At 41.1% G+C, this 20335-nt stretch overlaps 1 protein-coding gene across 3 annotated transcripts in view; it reads left to right on the forward strand.

The window, feature by feature from the left end:
* Positions 1-20335, forward strand: part of TUFT1 (tuftelin 1) — a 47654-nt gene that overhangs the window by 13568 nt on the left and 13751 nt on the right. The window contains exons 2-6 of one of the 3 annotated variants that reach the window (XM_005677592.3): positions 11458-11532; positions 11944-12045; positions 16643-16729; positions 17283-17372; positions 19350-19415. In XM_005677592.3, coding sequence (XP_005677649.1) covers positions 11458-11532; positions 11944-12045; positions 16643-16729; positions 17283-17372; positions 19350-19415 — 420 coding nt within the window. The remainder of the gene's footprint in view (positions 1-11457; positions 11533-11943; positions 12046-16642; positions 16730-17282; positions 17373-19349; positions 19416-20335) is intronic. The other 2 variants (XM_013962414.2, XM_005677593.3) reach the window with 2 other exon arrangements.

Genomic DNA, 20335 nt, shown 5'->3' on the forward strand with positions numbered 1-20335 from the left:
ACGGAGAGGGAGGCCTCGCATGCTGCAGTCCACGGGGTTGCAGAGAGTCAGACACGACTGAGCGACTGGACTGAGGGAGTCATTCATGTGTTCATCAGTGGTAGATACTTCCAAAGTGATTGTGATTGATTGTGATAATGAGCAAACCCTCCATCAGTGTATGAGAGTTCTGATTGTTCTACAGCCCCTAACACTTGGTTGTGTTTTTTTTTAACCCGTCATTCTGATGGGTATTTTGTGGTATTGCCTTGTGGTATTAGTTCCTAGTTCTTTGATGACATGGCTAATGAGATAGAACCCTTTTCATATGTTTTATTGGCTATGTGAATATCCTCTTTTGTGATGATTCTATTGAAGTGCTTTGCTCATTTTTCTTTTGGGCACCACTCTTTCTCCCCTTCATGTTCCCTCCCTCCCCTTCTTTCTTCCTTTAAATATGCTCTTTATTTTGAAATAATTTTAGGTTTACAGAAAAGTTGCAAAGATAATACTCATATACTCTTCACCCAGTTTTCTCCAATGCTAGCACATTTGTCATAACTAAGAAGTTTTTAATTGATACAATATTAGTTATGTAAATTGTAGACTTTAATTGGATTTCACCAGATTTTTCACTAATGTCCTTTTGCTGATCCAGGATTCAGTCCAGGATATCATGTTGATTTTGTCTTATAGGAATTCTTAATGTATTCTGAATATCCTTTGTCAGATAGTCATAGAATGAATGTCTTCTACTCTGTGGGCTGTCATGCACTCTCTTAATGGTGTCTTCTGATGAATGAAAGTTCAAAATTTTAATATAGTCCAATTTATCAATTTTTTACAAGAAGGATTTTTTAATGCTATGTTTATGAAAAATTTTACCTTTGTCAAGGCCATAAAAATGTTCTGAAAGAAAGAAAGTAAAGTTGCTTAGTTGTGTCCAACTCTTTGTGACCCCATAGACTATAGCCTGCCAGGCTTCTCCATCCATGGGCTTTTCAGGCAAGAATACCAGAGTGGGTTGCCATTTCCTTCTCCAGATCTTCCTGACCCAAGGAGCCAACCCAGGTTTCCCACATTGCAGGCAGACTCTTTATCGTCTGAGCCACTAGGGAATCCTAAAAAAAAAAAAAAATTCTATGAAAACCTTTATTTTTCTGGGAATTCCCTGGTGGTTCAGTGGCTAAGACTCTGCTCTCCCAATACAGGGGGCCTGGGTTTGATCCCTGATCAGGAAACTAGATCCCATGTGTCACAACTAAGACCCAGTGCAGGCAAATGAATAAAAATTTAAAAAACCTTTATTTTTCTGCTTTTCACATTTACATCTGCAATCCACTCAGAATTAATGTTTGTATATAGTATGAAGTAGGAATTAATATGCATTTTTCCCATAACAAGGCATGTTTACTTTAACCTATATGCTTATGGAAAATATTTTAAGGAGGAGCATTGTCAAATTTTGAGGAACTGGCATTTTTGTACGTCTATGTGTGTTAGTCACTGTGTTCTCACTTAAATGTTGTACTGTCCATCTTACCAACTAGTAAAGTAAGGCTGAGGGAGAATAAAATTAATACACGCAACAAATGAAAGTCAGAGCTAATGTTTGGGCCAAGGTCTAACAGTTCTAAATGCTATTCTTTTTCTGCAAAGAAGGTGGAAAATCAGTTTGGGCTTGAGGGATAATGGACTAGGCAACAGGCCTGGTGGTGATTTGGGTACTGTTTCTTACGTATCATTTCATTCTATGGAAGTAAAATATATTTTCTAAAATAAAAAATAAGTATATGAAAAATAAAATGAAAGATTTTGATCATATCCTACACTGAAGCTGGGGGTCAGTTAGGCTGAATAAATTAGTCTGATCTATTCATGGAGTATTAGTACTAATGGTCATTAAAAGCCAATTCTGAAGAATGCTTAATGTGATGGAAATTAATGATGAAATATTAAAGGGGGGAAAGCAAGCCTCTAACTGTATATAGTAGTATGCCTTTCAAAAATGTGCATAGAAAAATTGTAAGGAATACATCTTAATAGTGGCTATTTTAGAGTAGTAGGATAAGAATTACTTATTTCCTTCCTTATTTCTTTAAGTTTTATCTCTGTAGGTATTTTTTTAACAGTTGTAGATTCACGTGCAGTTATAAGAAATAATAGGGATCTTTTGCATTTACTTGGCATTCCTCAGTGGTAACATCTTACAAAACCATAATGCACTGTCACAGCCAGGATAGTGCCATCAATGCAGTCAAGATACAGACTATTCCCATCACTACAAAGATACTTCAGATTGCCATTTTAGAGTCACACCCACTTCCTTTCCACCTCCTTCTTCTCCCTAACTCTTGAACCCCTTTGCCTGTTCTCTGTTTCTATAATTTTGTCATTTTGAGACTATTAGAGTTATGGAATCATATAGGATGTAACCTTTTGTGATTGGCTTCTTTCATTTAGTTTAATTCTTGGGAAATTGGTGTTGCCTGCGTCAGTAATTAGTTCCTTTTTATTGCTGAATAGTAAGCATTCCATAATATGGCCTTCATAGTTTGTTTAATCATTCACTTACTGAAGGGCATCTGGGCTGTTTCTGGTTTGGGGTATTACAACTAAAGCTGCTATGAGCATTAGCATGCAAGTTTTTAAAAAATATTTATTTTTAATTGGAGGATAATTTCTTTACAATACTGTGTTGGTTTCTGCCATACGTCAACATGAATCAGCCATTGGTATACATATGTCCCCTCCCTGTTGAACCTTCCTCCCACCTCCCACCTCAAGTGTGCAATTTTTTTGTGTGAACATAAGTCTACATTTCTTTGGGATAAATGCCCAGGAGTATAATCCTGGGTCGTACGGTGATTGTATGTTTAGTTTTTAAAGAAGTTCCAAACCATTTTTCCGAGTGGCTGTGTCACTTTATACTCACACCAGCAACGTGTGAGTGATCCGGTTTCTCTGCAGCCTTGCCAGCCTTTGGTGCTGTGGTCTTTGTTTCAGCCATTCTAATAGGTGTGTGATGATATCTCACTGTGGTTTTAATTTGCCTTTCCCTAATGACCAATGATGTTGAACATCTTTTTACATGCTTATTTTCCACCCGTATATTTTCTTCGGTGAAATATCTTTTTATGTCTTTTACCCATGTTCTTACAAAATGTTAGGGAATAAAATCTTTGTATTTATGAGAGATATTGGTTTGTAGTTTTTTTTGTTTTTGTTTTCTTTTTAAAATTGTCTTGGGTCTTGGTGCCACAATAAGATTAGCTTCATAAAATGAATTTGAAAGTGTCCCTCCTCTTATTTTCTGGATGAGATTATGTAGAAATAGTATTGGTGCTAATTTTTAAAATACTTCATAGAATTCTCCAGTGGAGCCATCTGGGCCTGGATATTTCTTCTTAGAGAATTTTTTTTTTTGGCTGTGCCACGTGGCTTGTGGGATGTCAGTTCCCCAACCAGGGACTGAACCCAGGCCATGGCGGTGAAAGCCTGGACTCCTAATGACTAGGTCACCATGGAACTCCTCTGAGAATTTTAAAATTATGATTTTAGTTTCCTTAATAGTTATAAGGCTATTCATATTACCTTTGTCATATTAGATTAAGAACTTCAATACTTCATATTTTTTTGAATAATTGATTCATTTTTCTAAATTGTCAAATTTATGCTCATAGAGTTGTTCATCATATTACCTTATACTTTTAATACCTCCAAGTTCTGTAGAAATATTGTGTTTTATTCCTGATATTGGTGTTTATGTCTCTCTCTCTTATTCTTTGTCAGTCTTGTTTGAAGTTATGCATTTCATTGATCCTTTCAAAGAATAGCTCTTTGTTTCATTGGTTTTTCTGTATTGTTGTTCTGTGTTAGATATTATTTATCCATGCTCTTATTTTTATTGTCTTTTTCCCTGTTTGCTTTGAGTTTTAGTTTAGTTTTTTTTTTTTTCTAGATTCTTGTAGTGGGAGCTTAAATTATTGTATTGTATCATCTAATACATACATTTAGTGCTATGAATTTCCCTCTCTTTAGAGGGAGTTTAGAGAATTTCTCTCACTTTCCCTCTCTAAAGAACTACTTTAGCTATATCTCACAAAATTTGATGTTTTGCTTTTTCATTTTCATTTAGTTCAGCGATTTTTAGAAATTTCCTTTGCGAGTGTCTTTTTGACCCAAAGATGATTTTTAAAAGTATATTGTTTAGTTTCCTAGTGTTTGGAAAATTTCCCATTATCCTTCTGTTATTTATTTCTAGTTTGAATCCATTGTGGTCATGTAACGTACTCTGTATGATTTCAGTTCTTTCAAATTTGTTGAGATTTCTCATAGTCCAGATTATGGTCTGTCTTGGTATATGTTCCATAGATCCATGAAAACAATGTGTATTCTGCCGCTGTTGGGTAGAGTATTCTATAAATGTTGATTAGATCTTGTTGGTTGATGGTGTTGTTGGGTTCTTATATATTCTTGCTAATTTCCCCCACCCCAATTGTTCTATTAGTTGTTGAGAGATAGGTATTGAAGTCTCTAACTACAACTGTGGATTTGTGTACTTGTTCTATCAGTTTTTGTTTCACATATTTTGCAGCTTGGTGTTTGGTGAATATACTTTTGGGATTGCTCTGTCTTCTTTGTGGATTACATTACATAATGTCCTTTTCTATTTATGGCAATTCTCTTTGCTCTGAAGTCTACTTTATCTGATATTAACATAGCACTCCTGCTTTCCTTTGATTAATATTTGTATGACATATCTTTTCCCATTCTTTTACTTCAACCAGTCTATATTTTTATATTTAAAGTGTTGAATATGTTTCTTATTGACAGCATGTAATGAGTCATTCTAAAACATCTATTCTGCCAATCTGCTTTTTATTTTTTGGTTGTGGTTGTACAGCTTACTGGAACTTAGTTTCCCAATCAGGGGTCTAACCTGGAGGAAAGTATGTAGTCCTAACCATTGGACCAGCAGGGAATTCCTGCCGATCTGTATTTAAGTGACGTATTTAGACTGTGTACATTTAGTGTAATTATTGGTATGGTAAGCCTGCTATTTTATTTTTGTTTGTTGTTTGTTTTCTCTGTCTCTCAGCCATTATTTCTTTCAGCAGGTTGAGTACTTCTTCAACTTTCTTTCTTGTCTCCAACTGAGATTCTGATGACATGAATAGAGGAGATGACCTCTCAAGGCCCAAATCCAGACTAGTCGTCTGTGCTTTTCCAGTTAAAATGCCATGGCTGAACCCGGGACATGGCAGTGAAAGCATCAAATCCTAACCATTGGACCATCAGGGAATTCCCGAGACTATGCTTTAGTCAAAGTGCATGTCTGTGTACTGGGGAAAAGAGTTAGCAGCCACTTTGGCTATTTTGGGCTTCACTGGTGGTTCAGTTGGTAAAGAATCCGCTTGCAGTGCGGGATACCTGGGTTCGATCCCTGAGTTGGGAAGATCCCCTGGAGAAGGGAATGGCTGCCCACTCCTGTTTTCTGGCCTGGAGAATTCCATGGACTGTATACTCCTTGGGGTCACAAAGTCAGACACAACTGAGTGACTTTCACTTTCACTTGGCTATTTTGAAATCATTTCTTCTTTCTTTTGCAATGTTCTCTTGACCTAGATGTCATGGAACACTCACTATGCATTCAGAAAAGGCTTACCTTTGTTAGGGGCTGTGGCAGGCAGCTGCCCACAAGGAGTTGACAGCTAGAAGATCACATGGCTCACAAATCAGTGAGAGGCACTTGCCCCCAGAGGCCTTGTGAAGCAGAGGGAGCACAGGGAAGGCAGTACGTGTTTCCCGCAGGATGTAGGGAAGTGTCATGGGAGGTGTGGCAATTGAATGCAAACTCTTGAGGGACTCACAGCTGCCCCTGGTGAAAATGAGAAGATAGAACATTTAGGCAAAGGAAATTAAGAGAGCGAAGTTACTCAAGTAGGAAAGCATGGGGCGTTTTGGACCAGGGGCAATGAAGACCAGTGACAGCAGAGGCGAGTTGACTCAGATTGTAGAGAGCCTTAAATGCCACACTAAGGGTCTGGCTTTATTTGGTGGGAATTAAGTGTTTTTGTAAAAGCTAGCTACATTGCCAGATTTGGTAAGTCTTAAGGGCCATGTGGGAGTGTCTTCAATCTTTCTTACATCTGGGCTTGTTCCAAGAAGTGGGAATAGGCTAATATTTGAATACTTTCCTCCTATGTGGCTTCCCCAACGGCTCTGCTGGGAAAGAATCCACCTGCAGTGCAGCAGACGCAAGAGACTGGGCTCCATCCCTGGGTTAGTAAGGTCCCTGGAGAAGGAAAGAGCAACCCAGTCCAGTATTCTTGCCTGGAGAATCCCGTGGAGAGAGGAGCCTAGCGGGCTATAGTCCATGGTGTCTCAAAGAGTCAGACATGACTGAATGACTAAGCATGCACTGTTATGTGGCGGAGAACAACCTCCATATATTTTCAGTTAATCTTAAACAAAAAAGCTCTCAGCTGGATGGTAGCTTCCCTGGTGGCTCAGAGGTTAAAGCGTCTGCCTGCAATGCAGGTGACCTGGGTTTGATCCCTGGGTCGGGAAGTTACCCTGGAGAAGGAAATGGCAACCCACTCCAGTATTCTTGACTGGAGAATCCCAAGGACGGAGGAGCCTGGTGGGCTACAGTTCACAGGTTGGCAAAGAGTCGGACACAACTGAGTGACTTCACTTCAGTGTAAACACAGTCTATCTGATTACAGAGACTGATTACTTCTCCACCCATTTGTTCTTTCTTGTGTAGGAAGATCTGATGCCTCCCAGAGAAGCTTTTCTCAGCCTTCTGGGCAGAGTCTATTCTTTCTTCCTCCTGTTGCTCCATCAAATATTTCGAAGGTTAGGAGGATTCCTCAAAACTGTTAAGAGTTCAGTTAAGTTCAGTCACTCAGTCATGTTTGACTCTTTGTGACCCCATGAACTGCAGCACACCAGGACTCCCTGTCCATCACCAACTCCCAGAATTTACCCAAACTCATGTCCATTGAGTTGGTGATGCCATCTAGCCATCTTATCCTCTGTTGTCCCCTTCTTCTCCTGCCTTCAATCTTTCCCAACATCAGGGTCTTTTCAAATGAGTCAGCTCTTCACATCAGGTGGCCAAAGTATTGCTGTTTCAGCTTCAACATCAGTCCTTCCAATGAACACCCAGGACTGATTTCCTTTAGGATGGACTGGGTGGATCTCCTTGCAGTCCAAGGGACTCTCAAGAGTCTTCTCCAACACCACAGTTCAAAAGCATCAATTTTTTGGTGCTCAGCTTTCTTTATAATTCAACTCTCACATGCATATACAACTAGTGGAAAAACCATAGCCTTGACTAGATGGACCTTTGTTGACAAAGTAATGTCTCTGCTTTTTAATATGCTGTCTAGGTTGATCATAACTTTCCTTCCAAGGAGTAAGCATCTTTTAATTTCATGGCTGAAATCACCATCTGCAGTGATTTTGGAGCCCCCAAAATATAAAGTCAGCCACTGTTTCCACTGTTTCCCCATCTATTTCCCATGAAGTGATGGAAGCAGATGCCATGATCTTCGTTTTCTTAATGTTGAGCTTTAAGCCAACTTTTTCACTCTCCTCTTTCACTTTCATCAAGAGGCTCTTTTCTTCTTCACTTTCTGCCATAAGGGTGGTGTCATCTGCAACTCTGAGGTTATTGATATTTCTCCCAGCAGTCTTGATTCCAGCTTGTGCTTCATCCAGCCCAGCATTTCTCATGATGTACTCTGCATGTAAGTTAAATAAGCAGGGTGACAATATACAGCCTTGATGTACTCCTCTTCCGATTTGGAACCAGTCTGTTGTTCCATATCCAGTTCTAACTGCTGCTTTCTGACCTGCATACAGGTTTCTCAAGAGGCAGGTCAGGGGGTCTGGTGTTCCCATCTCTTTCAGAATTTTCCACAGTTTATTGTGATCCACACAGTCCAAGGCTTTGGCATAGTCAAGAAAGCAGAAATAGATGTTTTTCTGGAACTCTCTTGCTTTTTCAATGACCCAGCAGATGTTGGCAATTCGATCTCTGGTTCCTCTGCCTTTTCTAAAACCATCTTAAACATCTGGAAGTTCACGGTTCACGTATTGCTGAAGCCTGACTTGGAGAATTTTGAGCATTACTTTACTAGCGTGTGAGATGAGTGCAATTGTGTGGTAGTTTGAACATTCTTTGGTATTGCCTTTCTTTGTGATTGGAATGAAAACGGACCTTTTCTAGTCCTGTGGCCACTGCTGAGTTTTCCAAATGTGCTGGCATATTGAGTGCAGCACTTTCACAGCATCATCTTTCAGGATTTGAAATAGCTCAACTGGAATTCCATCACCTCCACTATCTTTGTTCATGTTGATACTTCCTAAGGCCCACTTGACTTCATATCCCAGGATGTCTGGCTCTAGGTGAGTGATTATACCATCGTGATTATCTGGGTCGTGAAGATCTTTTTTGTACAGTTCTTTTGTGTATTCTTGCCACCTCTTCTTAATATCTTCTGCTTCTGTTAAGTCCAGACCATTTCTGTCCTTTATCGAGCCCATCTTTGCATGAAATGTTCCCTTGGTATCTCTAATTTTCTTGAAGACAGCTCTAGTCTTTCCTAGTGTATTGTTTTCCTCTGTTTCTTTGCATTGATTGCTGAGGAAGGCTTTCTTATCTCTCCTTGCTATTCTTTGGAACTCTGCATTCAAATGGGTAATGCTGCTGCTGCTGCTGCTGCTGCTAAGTCACTTCAGTTGTGTCCGACTCTGTGCGACCCCATAGACAGCAGCCCACCAGGCTCCCCCATCCCTGGGATCCTCCAGGCAAGAACACTGGAGTGGGTTGCCATTTCTTTCTCCAATGCATGAAAGTGAAAAGTGAAAGTGAATTTGCTCAGCTGTGTCCAACTCTTCGCAACCCTGTGGACTGGATCCCACCAGGCTTCTCTGTCGATGAGATTTTCCAGGCAAGAGTACTGGAGTGTGGTGCCATTGCCTTCTCCGTCAAACGGGTATTTCTTTCCTTTTCTCCTTTGCTTTTCGCTTCCCTTCTTTTCACAGCTATTTGTAAGGCCTCCCCAGACAGCCATTTTGCTGTTTTGCATTTCTTTTTCTTGGGGATGGTTTTGATCCCTGTCTTCCATACAATGTGACGAACCTCCATCCATAGTTCATCAGGCTCTCTATCTATCAGATCTAGTCCCTTAAATCTTTTCTCACTTCCACTGTATAATCATAAGGAATTTGATTTAGGTCACACCTGAATGATCTAGTGGTTTTCCCCACTTTCTTCAATTTAAGTCTGAATTTGGCAATAAGAAGTTCATGATCTGAGCCACAGTCAGCTCCTGGTCTTGTTTTTGCTGACTGTATAGAGCCTCTCCATCTTTGGCTGCAAAGAATATAATCAGTTGGATTTCGGTGTTGATCATCTGGTGATGTCCATGTGTAGAGTCTTCTCTTGTGTTGTTGGAAGAGGGTGTTTGCTATGACCAGTGCGTTCTCTTGGCAAAACTCTATTAGCCTTTGTCCTGCTTCATTCTGTATTCCAAGGCCAAATTTGCCTGTTACTCCAGGTATTTCTTGACTTCTTACTTTTGCATTCCAGTCCCCTATAATGAAAAGGACATCTTTTTCGGGTGTTAGTTCTAGAAGGTCTTGTAGGTCTTCATAGAACCGTTCAACTTCAGCTTCTTCAGCGTTACTGGTTGGGGCATAGACTTGGATTACTGTGATATTGAATGGTTTGCCTTGGAGACTAACAGAGATCATTATGTTGTTTTTGAGATTGCATCCAAGTACTGCATTTTGGACTCTTTTGTTGACCATGATGGCTACTCCATTTCTTTTAAGGGATTCCTGCCCACATATTGGTCTTCTGAGTTAAATTCACCCATTCCAGTCCCTTTTAGTTAGCTGATTCCTAGAATGTTGACGTTCACTCTTGCCATCTCCTGTTTGACCACTTCCAGTTTGCCTTGATTCATGGACCTATCATTCCAGGTTCCTATGCAATATTGCTCTTCACAGCATCGGACCTTGCTTCTATCACCAGTCATATCCACAACTGGGTATTGTTTTTGCTTTGGCTCCATCCCTTCATTCTTTCTGGAGTTATTTCCCCACTGATCTCCAGTAGCATATTGGGCACCTACCAACCTAGGGAGTCCCTCTTTCAGTGTCGTATCATTTTGCCTTTTCATACTGTTCATGGGGTTCTCAAGGCAAGAATACTGAAGTGGTTTGCCATTCCCTTCTCCAGTGGGCCACGCTCTGTCAGACCTTGCCACCATGACCCCTCTGTCTTGGGTGGCCCTGCATGGCTTGGCTTAGTTTCCTTGAGTTAGACAAGCTGTGGTCTGTGTGATCAGATTGGCTAGTTGTCTGTGATTGTGGTTTCAGTCTGTCTGCCCTCTGATGCCCTCTCTCAGCGCCTGCCGTCTTACTGGGGTTTCTCTTACCTTGGATGTGGGGTGTCTCTTCACGGCTGCTCCAGCAAAGTGCAGCCGCTGCTCCATTCTTTCTTCCTCCTGTCGCTCCATCAGGTATTTGGAAGGTTAGGAGGATTCCTCAAAACTGTTAAGAGTAAGATGGCATTTATACTTCTGGACCTCATGGCAGGATATGACCAGATGACCTGAAAGTCACTATTGTCTTGGCTAGTTCAGCACCCATCTTCCCATCTAGCTGCGAGAGGCATGTACTCCTCTTTTGTGCTGTTACAATATCAAATATGGAAGGAGCCTTAGAGATACTTAGTTCAAGCCTTATTTTTCTAGTTAGATCCACAGATCCAGAATCGCTAAGCCTCTTGTCTGCCTGTGCGTGTTACACGGGTTCCTGGCAGGGTTTAGTGCGTTCTGCCCTGCTGATCCTCTCTCATGTTATCTCCCCAGATCTCCAGCCCCCCACTTTCCCCTCTTCTTGCATGTTTTCCCCCTCAGGCTTTCTGTTTTCCTCACAATGAAAAGAAGGTTTTTAAACCTTCTTTAAGTTATGAAAGAACACCTGCTTCTTCCTTTGAAATTAGGCTGATCTATATTGTATTGCCTGCTTTCTTCTGGATAATTTCTGTGTGGCTCATAGAAATAAGGGTTTGGATTCAGGTACCTTCCTATGATTTGGTTCAGGAAAGATATCCTAGTCTTGCAAAGGGAATCAGTAACTTCGTGGGTGGATGTCAGGTACATAAATTCTGAACTGGGGATGACCAATCCAGGGATGCCTTCCAAACAGTGGGGAAAGGAGAGCACACACAATGTGCTGTGTAAAGAACACTGTCAGAGTCCCTGGAGACATCCTCATCACCCAGGAGTGAACTGACCTTGGGCAAGCTGATGTACCTCTCCAGACCTCAGCTTTTCTTGCCTATGAAATGGCAATAATAAAACCCACTGTACAGGACTGGCAAAACTGCACGTGTACTGGTAGCAGACTGTAAAGGTGAGAGATTATTGTTGCTGTGATTGTCATTATTAGGGCAGCGTGGACGTGCTCAGGCTGACTCTCCAGAGTGAACTGACAGGAGATGAACTTGAACGCATAGCCCAGAAGGTATCGAGGTTGCTGGTGGAGCGAGGCCTCCTCATCTCCGCCAGTTCTCCTTCCTTGCTGCTGACCTCTCGGCCCAGTGCTGGCTGGAACCATCTCCTCTGCTGCCTGGGAGCATCTCCTTTCAGACACAGCCAGCCGACCTCAGCATCGTGCCTTGCTTTGGGGATGTACAGGCCCCCATTACAATTAAAACTAACCTGCAATTTCAACTAATTCTCCCCATCCTGTGTTCTTGCTGCTGCTGCATTCATCCTGTGGCTTTGGGTTGAGGTTCTGAGATGAATTTTTGGCGGGAAACGTTGGACTAACCCTTCAAGTCTTTTGAGCAGCAGTTCTGTATTGGTTGAGGGGCAGAGGTTCAGCGCCGGTCGTATGGTTTCTGATCCACTTTTCTTTCTCTCTCCCTGGCAGGCGGGCAGGAAGACCTATGCCATGGTGTCCAGCCGCTCAACTAGTCATTCCCTGGCCTCAGAACTGGTGGAGTCCAATGATGGACACGAAGAGATCATTAAGGTAGGCTTAGCTCCCCTCCACGGTTTCTCCCTCCTCTCTTTTTCCCTGCAGGCAGAGGAGAGGAAGTGGCTGCCTTCACCAAAGGGCCCTTGTGGTTTGACTGGGAAGAACCAGATCTGTGAGGCTGGGTCTTGGCTGTGTGTCTCCTGGAAAGATCTTAATTAACACCAGGAGACCACAGTCAGGCTGTAGTGGCTCTAGTGCCACCTGGCACTCGGCAGGGGAATGGATGAGATCAAGGTGCTTATCTACTGTCTGTATTCATTTCAGCTGCTGAAAGCTGTAGAGACAGGGAGAAAGTGTGTTTACGGAACTTATTATTTTTAATTAAAATAATTTGTTTAATTAAGGCAATTAAAACAATTTTAAAAAATTAAAAGTTTCTTTCCTAAAAACAACTTTTTGAGATGTAATTCACATACCATACAGTTAACTCAGTTAAAGTGTACAATTTAGTAGTGGTTTTTAATATATTCACAGAGTTGTGCGGCCATCACCACTACTAATTTCAGGACTTTTTCAGTCACTCCTTGTAGCCCCTGGTGATCACCACAGTCTATCAGTACCTTCTGTCTCTGTGGATTTGCCCTTTCTAGACATTTTATATGGGCCTCCCTGGTGGCTCAGAGGTTAAAGCATCTGCCTGCAACGTGGGAGACCTGGGTTCGATCCCTGGGTCGAGAAGATCCCCTGGAGAAGGAAATGGCACCCCACTCCAGTATTCTTGCCTGGAAAATCCCATGGACGGAGGAGCGTGGTGGGCTACAGTCCACGGGGTCACAAAGGGTCGGACACGACTGAGTGACTTCACTTCACTTCAGACATTTTATATAAACGGAATCACAGCGCAACATGTGGCCTTTTGTGTCTGGCTTCTTTCACTTAGCAGAGTATTTTCAGGGATCAGCCATATTGTAACATACATCAGTACTCACTGCTTTTAATGGCTGAATCATATTCCCTTGAATGAATATATTATATTTTGTTACCCATTCATAAATTGATGGGCATTTGGGTTGTTTCCACTCTCTTGCTTTTATGAATAATGCTGCTTTGAATATTCATGTACAGGTTTTCAGGTGAACATGTGTTTTCAATTCTCTTGGTATATACCTAGCAGTAGTGAAATTGCTAGGTCATATGGTAATTCTATATTTATATTTAATCTTTTGAGAAACTACCAGATATTTTTCCAAAGTGTCTGCTCTATTTTATATTCCCACAAGTTATATATGTGGGTTTCAATTTCTGTATATCCTCATTAACACTTGTTATTATCCATTTTTTTGATTATTGCCATCCTAGTGGATGTGAAGTGGTGTCCTATGGTGGTTTTAATTTGCATTTCTCTAATGGCATCTTTTCACGTGTTTATTGCCTGTTTGTATATCTTCTTTGGAAAAATATTTATTCAGATCCTTTGCTTTTTAAAAATCCAATTGTGCTTTAATTGTTACAGTGTAAGGGTTCTTTTATATATTCCAGATAGTAAGTGCTTATCAGATAAATGTTTTGGAAAAAATTTTTAATTTTTTCCCATTCTGTGGTGGTTTTTATTTTTTTTTGCTTGCTTGATGATGTCTTTTGAAACAGAAAATTTTAATTTGTTAAAATCCAATTTATATGTATTTTTTGTTTTGTTACTGTGCTTTTGGTATTGTATCTAAGAAGACTTTGCCTAACCAAAGGTCACAAAGACTTATCCCCATACTTTCTTCAGAGAGTTATAATTTTAGCTCTAATGCATAGGTCTATAATCCATGTGGGTTAATTTTTGTGTATGATGTGACTTCATTCTTTTGCACCCATTTTTACCAGCCTCGGTTGTTGAAAAGACTGTTACTTGGCACACTTGTCAAAAATCAGTTGACAAAAATCAGAGTATGTAATTATTATTTCTGGATACTTTATATACCATTGATCTACATGTCTATCCTATATCAGCCCCACACTGTCTTGACTTCTGTACCTTTGTAGTAATTTTGTTTTTTTTTTCAAGAATGTTTTAGCTATTTAGGGTCCTTGGCATTTCCATATGAATTTTAGGATTAGTTTGTCAGTTTCTGCAAAGAAACCAGCTTGGCTCTTGATAAGAATTGTGTTGAATTTGTAGTTCAATTTGGGGAGTATTGCCTTCTTAGCAATATTAAGTTTTCTAATCCATGAAAATAGGATGTTTGTTCACTTTTTAAGGTCTTCTCTTATTTCCTGTTCTGTAATTTCTTGCCTCTGTTATGTTCTATAATTTTCAGAATGCAGGTTTTGAACTTTGTTAGATTTATTTCTAGATTTTTTTTCTTTTGGATTGTTCATTGCTATTAATAGTGTATAGAAAAACAACTTTTTTTCATATATTGTGCTTGTATCCTACAACCTTGCTGAATTCATTTATTTGTTCTAATAGTTTTTTATTGAATTCCTTAGGTTATTCTGTAGACATGATCTTGTTATCTATGAATAGTTTTACCCTGTCCAACCTGTATACTTTCAATTTTTTTTATTCAAAGTCATTACATGGCCTTTACGTGGCCATTACATTACCACCCCATAATTCTATTAATATAATCATTGTTAACATTTTATTGTGTATCCTCTCAGACATTTTCCTATACATTTGTAGTTTTAAAAAATTGTATTGTCTATTTATACTACAATTTTCTTGCCTCCAGGGATTCCCTGGTGGCTCAGACTGTAAAGCATCTATCTGCCCACAATGCCGGAAACCTGGGTTCGATCCCTGGGTCAGGAAAATCCCCTGGAGAAGGCAATGGCAACCCACTCCAGTACTCTTGCCTGGAAAATCCCATGGACGGAGGAGCCTGGTAGGCTGCAGCCCATGAGGTCGCCAAGAGTGGACGCGACTGAGTGACTTCACTTTCACTTTCACTTTGCTTGCCTCCCTTTAACGGTAGTTTGTAATAGCTTCTGTATCCATAAATGACTTCATAGTATTCTATTATACACATACCCTATAATTTCTTTAATCCCCTATTGTTGAACATTTTGTCTATTTCTACTTTTTGCAACCATAAATGATATTTTGTCAAGTATATATATTACTAACTTGTGTATGTGTTTTATAGTATGAATAATAAAGAAATATTTTCTCAGTTGTAAAAAATTCAAGCATGGTATACAGAGAAAAATGTGTAAATCCCCTTTACAATCCCCTTTTCATGAGTTTACATGTATGTATGTAAGTATTTATACTAGTTTTTAGCTAAATTTATTTCATTAGGATAAATTTCCAGAAATAGCTTTGATAGGTCAAATATAGTTTTAAGTCTTCTGATCAGAGCCACCAAACTACCACCCAGAAAGGTGGTGACAATTTACCCTCCCACCAGCAGTGTGAGATTCGGACACGACTGAGCCACTGAACTGAATGGCAGTGTATGAGGCTACCTGTGTGGAGTTAATTTAACTGGAGGTTTCTTTTCTTTTTCTAAAATTTTTATTGAAGTATAGCTGATTTATAATGATGTGTTAGTTTCAGCAAAGTGATTCGGTTAGAGATACATTTTTCAGATTCTTTTCCCTTATAGATTATTACAGAATATTGAGTATAGCTCCCTGTGCTATATAGTAGGTCCTTGTTGTTTATCTGTTTTATATATACTAGTGTGTATATGGAGAAGGTGATGGCACCCCACTCCAGTACTCTTGCCTGGAAAATGCCATGGATGGAGGAGCCTGGTAGGCTGCAGTCCACGGGGTCACGAAGAGTCGGACACGACTGAGCAACTTCACTTTCACTTTTCACTTTCATGCATTGGAGAAGGAAATGGCAACCCACTCCAGTGTTCTGGAGAATCCCACGGACGGGGGAGCCTGGTGGGCTGCCGTCTATGGGGTCGCACAGAGTCGGACACGACTGAAGCAACTTAGCAGCAGCAGCAGCAGTTTGTATATGTTAATCCCAACCTCTTAGTTTATCCTTCCCTCCTCTCCTTTGCTAACCATAAGTTTGTTTTCTATCTGCAGGTCAATTTCTGTATTGTATATAAATTCATTTGTATCATTTTGTTTTTCTAATTTTCACATGTAAGTGATCTCATGATATTTTTCTGGCTTACTCCACTTCGTATAATCTCTAGGTTCATCCATGTTGCTGCAGATGGCATTATTTCATCCTTTTTTATGACCGAGTCATATTTTACTGTGTGTGTGTGTGTGTGTGTGTGTGTGTGTACCTAACACCTCCTTTTCCCCCCAATTTTTATGTTTTTATTTAGCTGTGGCTGTGCTGCGTCTTTGTTGCTACTTGGGCTTCTCTCTAGTTGTGGCAGGCGGGGGCTACTCTCTAGTGTGGTGCGTGGCATTCTCATTGCCGTGTCTTCCCCTGTCGTGGAGCACAGGCTCTAGTATGTGAGGGCTTCAGTAGTTGTGGCGCATGAGCTTAGTTGCTCCATGGCACGTGGGATCTTCCTGGATCAGGAATTAAACCCGTGTCTCCTGAATTAGCCGGCAGATTCTTTACCACTGAGCCATCAGTGAAGGCTCTGTACCACATCTTCCGTATCTGTTCATCTGTCAGTGGACATTTAGATTACTTCCACCGGAGATTTCTTAATTAGTGTTGTTTTCCTTATTTCAGGTGTACTTGAAGGGGAGGTCTGGAGACAAGATGATCCATGAGAAGAATATTAACCAGCTAAAGAGTGAGGTCCAGTATATCCAGGAGGTGGGCATCCCTTCCCTTTGTGGAGATGACCAAAGTCGTTTCTCTAAACCTCACATTTTTTGGCTCCCTTCTTTCATAGGGTCTGATGTTCTCCCTTCTGCTTCCTTCATATCTCCAAAGTGCCACCATGCCCCCTCATGTGTTAATATCATTTCTGACCCTTCCATTAATCAACAAATACTTATTAAACACCATACGCCTAGCGCTGTCCTCCAGTCATCCTATCTAAAGTGCCAGCCTTGCTTCTTCACTTTTCTTAAGCCTTAACCAGTCTCGTATTTCTTCTTGGCACTTGTGGCCATAGCGTATCACGTTGGGTTGTGTGTCTCCCCAACTGGAAAGTTAAATACACCGAGGCAGGATTTTTTATTATTTTGTTGCTTCTGTAGGAGATACTGGACTACAGCCCCACTTGAATAGAGTCTCTGCTTTCCCAGCCAGTACTGAGAACAGTACTTGACTCATCGGAGTATGGGCTGGGAAAGGGCACAGAGGTGGGTGAGTTGTTGTGCTCTCTTTCCCGAAGCTAAAGCCTCTTGCCCTCTCCTCCCAGGCCAGGAACTGCTTGCAGAAGCTCCGGGAGGATATAAGTAGCAAGCTTGACAGAGATCCAGGAGCTTCTGTCCATAAACAGGAGATACAGGTAATAAGAAATGGTCCATAGTCGGGTCCAAACTAAGGAGGTGGAGTTGTGCCATTTACCAATCACCCATGGGTTGCCAAATCTAATGCCAGTGCTGGGAAAGTTGAGAATACAGGTGATGCTGGCTTCTCTGAGCATTCACACCTTGTTAGGGCTGTCCAGAAGATGGACACTTGTAATCACACATGTCAGCCTATATACAACCACACCTGTCCCTAAAATATGTACAAAAGAAACTGGATATATATCAATAAAATTATCATTCAATTAATGGCAAGCCATCTTGTCCATAGGGAGTCTGTGACCAATCTTCTTATAATACAAAGTCTTATAAAGCAGACAATCACCTAGAAATCCAAACTTCTCGTAAGTTGATCTTGCTTAATTTGGTGATGCTTGTGGTGTAAATTGGAAGTCTTGGTCCTGGCCTGTTACTGTATGTGTCTAGAGCTATCTCTACCCTAGCACTGGAAGCTTCTCCAGGTGAGAGTTCATCCTCCCACCCTCGTCTCTGTGCCCTCACACCCCAGCCCAGGGTCTGGGATACACAAAGTGAAAGTCTCTCAGTCGTGTCCGACTCTTTGCAACCCCATGGCCTATACAGTCCATGGAATTCTCCAGGCCAGAATACTGGAGGGGGTAGCTGTTCCCTTCTTGAGGGGATCTTCCCAACCCAGAGATCGAACCCAGGTCTCCCACATTGCAGGCGGATTCCTTGCCAGCTGAGCCACCAGGGATGCACAAGGTCATCCGTAAATGTTTGTTGGACCAGACTGATTGGAGAGTCCTTCTTGGCATGGATGGTCCTGGGATCCTGCTTTTCAGTCCTTCAAAAATTTGAGGATAGAAATGTCCCCAGGAGAGCAGAACTGTCTCTTCCATGAGTTCACCCTCATCCTCCCTTAGATTCCGGGCAGTGTCTCCTTCGCCTGCTTTCAGTTTGGGTGGGGTGGTCCTTCTCCAGTGGCCCCTGCCTTTGTTCTCCTAAGGGGAACAGTGACCTTGCAGCTAGAGCCAGCACAATTACCCTTCGCCTTGGGGATGTGCCAGGCTCGTGTGGCGGACACCCCCTAATTCACTTTGCTTTGGCTCAAGGTAAGACTTTCTCTGCCTGAGCTCACATCTAACTGGTGGGTGGTGCCTTGTTTTGTGATTGAAGAGCCTAATGTGCTCAGAGCCCAGAAGTCCAGGGCCCTTGTTTATATAAACCAGCAGTCATATGATGACTAATTAGGCTTTGGGTTGGAAAGAATGGCAGCAAACTCCGCTTCCCATTTGATTTATGTTTTGTCAAACCTTGTCAGGATCCCCGAGGGGCAAGGAAAACTCTTTGTTTATGACAGGCAGCTGCTTGTGTTTCCTGGGCTTCGGGGAATGGGCCGGCACATTTTCCAGTCTGCTGAAAGGTTTTAGCCTGGGGTTTCCTTCCTCCTCCTGATGAGGCTCAGGTATTTTCTCTCAAGGCTGTGCGTGTTTCTCCACTCCCTCTTTTCTCCATTTTCCTACAGAGCACTAGACGTCTTTTCTTCTTTTCTTTCCTCCCTTCTTTTCCTTTCCTCTTCCTCTCCCACCACTCCTCCTTTTCCCTTTTAATCTTTCTAAGATTTGAACTCTTAGAAAAATAATGTTCTTCAAGATATCATGTAATATGGTTTATATGGAATCTTTAAAAAGTGATACAAATAAACTTATATACAAAACAGAAATAGACCCACAGACATATAGAACAAACTTATGGTTACAAAAGGGGAAAGGAGAGGAGGGATAAATTAGAAGTTTGGGATTAACATATACACACTACTCTATATCCCTGGAGGGGAGAGCATGGCAACCCACTCCAGTATTCTTGCCTGGAGAATCCCATGGACAGAGGAGCCTGCTGGACTCCAGTCCATGGGGTCACAAAGAGTTGGCCATATCTGAGTGACTAAACAACAACAGCAATTTTCACTACCAATCTGATTTTTCTTTGAACAGGTGGTGCTAGAAAAGCCAAATGGCCTTAATGAAGGTCCCCTGACCACGGATAGCAGCCCACCCGAGGTAGGTAACAGGGAAAGTAGTGGTAACTACTGGTTAGCCAAGAGGCAGGAAATACACCTTCCTTATCTTTCTGTTTATTGCTTGCTCTCTCTGTCTCACTAAATATGAAAGTGATGTTTACTGGCTGTAAAATGCAAACAAAGGAGAAATATATGAAGTGGAAATTCTGCTTCCCCAGTTCCACTCCTTCTAAATACCCGTGGTTAACAGAAGTGGGTAGGTCCTTTTATTTATTTATTGTTTTGGCTGCACTGCATGGCTTATGGGATCTTAGTTCTCTGACCAGGGATCAAACCTGTGTCCTCCTCAGTGGAAGTGCAGAGTCCTAACTAGACTGTCAGGGAAAACCCATGGGCAGGTCCTTTTAGAGCAGTGCTCACCGTTCATTATTATGATGGCCTTGGGAGCTTTAAAGGATGCAATACCTGTGTGCCGTCCCTAGAGACTGTAATTTAACGGACCTGAGATGTGGCCTATGCATCAGGATTTTAAAAAAATTTTATTGACCACGCATGCCACGCAGCATGTGGGATCGTAATTCCTGACCAGGGATCAAAACTTCACCCCTGCAGTGGAAGCAGGGAATCTTAACCACTGGACCACCAGGGAAGTTCTGCACTAGGACTTTTAAAAGCTCTTCACTTGATTCTAATATTTAGCCTGTTCTATTAGTTCTAATATTCTAGTTTAAAGTTCTAGAGTGTTTTTCTGTTCATAGGGATCCATATTTAAAAGCCATGTGTGTGTGTGTGTGTATACTAATATATAAACATGTATCATATATATATAAATATATGTATATAATATGCACATGCTTTTTACAAATACAGGGTTGTGATAAATAATACATTATTTCTTCTTGTTTTTTTATTTCTTTAAACTGCAGAGTATAGCCTCCTTTCCATGTTAGTACATGTAAA

This window comes from Capra hircus, chromosome 3 (assembly GCF_001704415.2).
Source record: "Capra hircus breed San Clemente chromosome 3, ASM170441v1, whole genome shotgun sequence".
Classification (NCBI taxonomy): Eukaryota; Metazoa; Chordata; class Mammalia; order Artiodactyla; family Bovidae; genus Capra; species Capra hircus.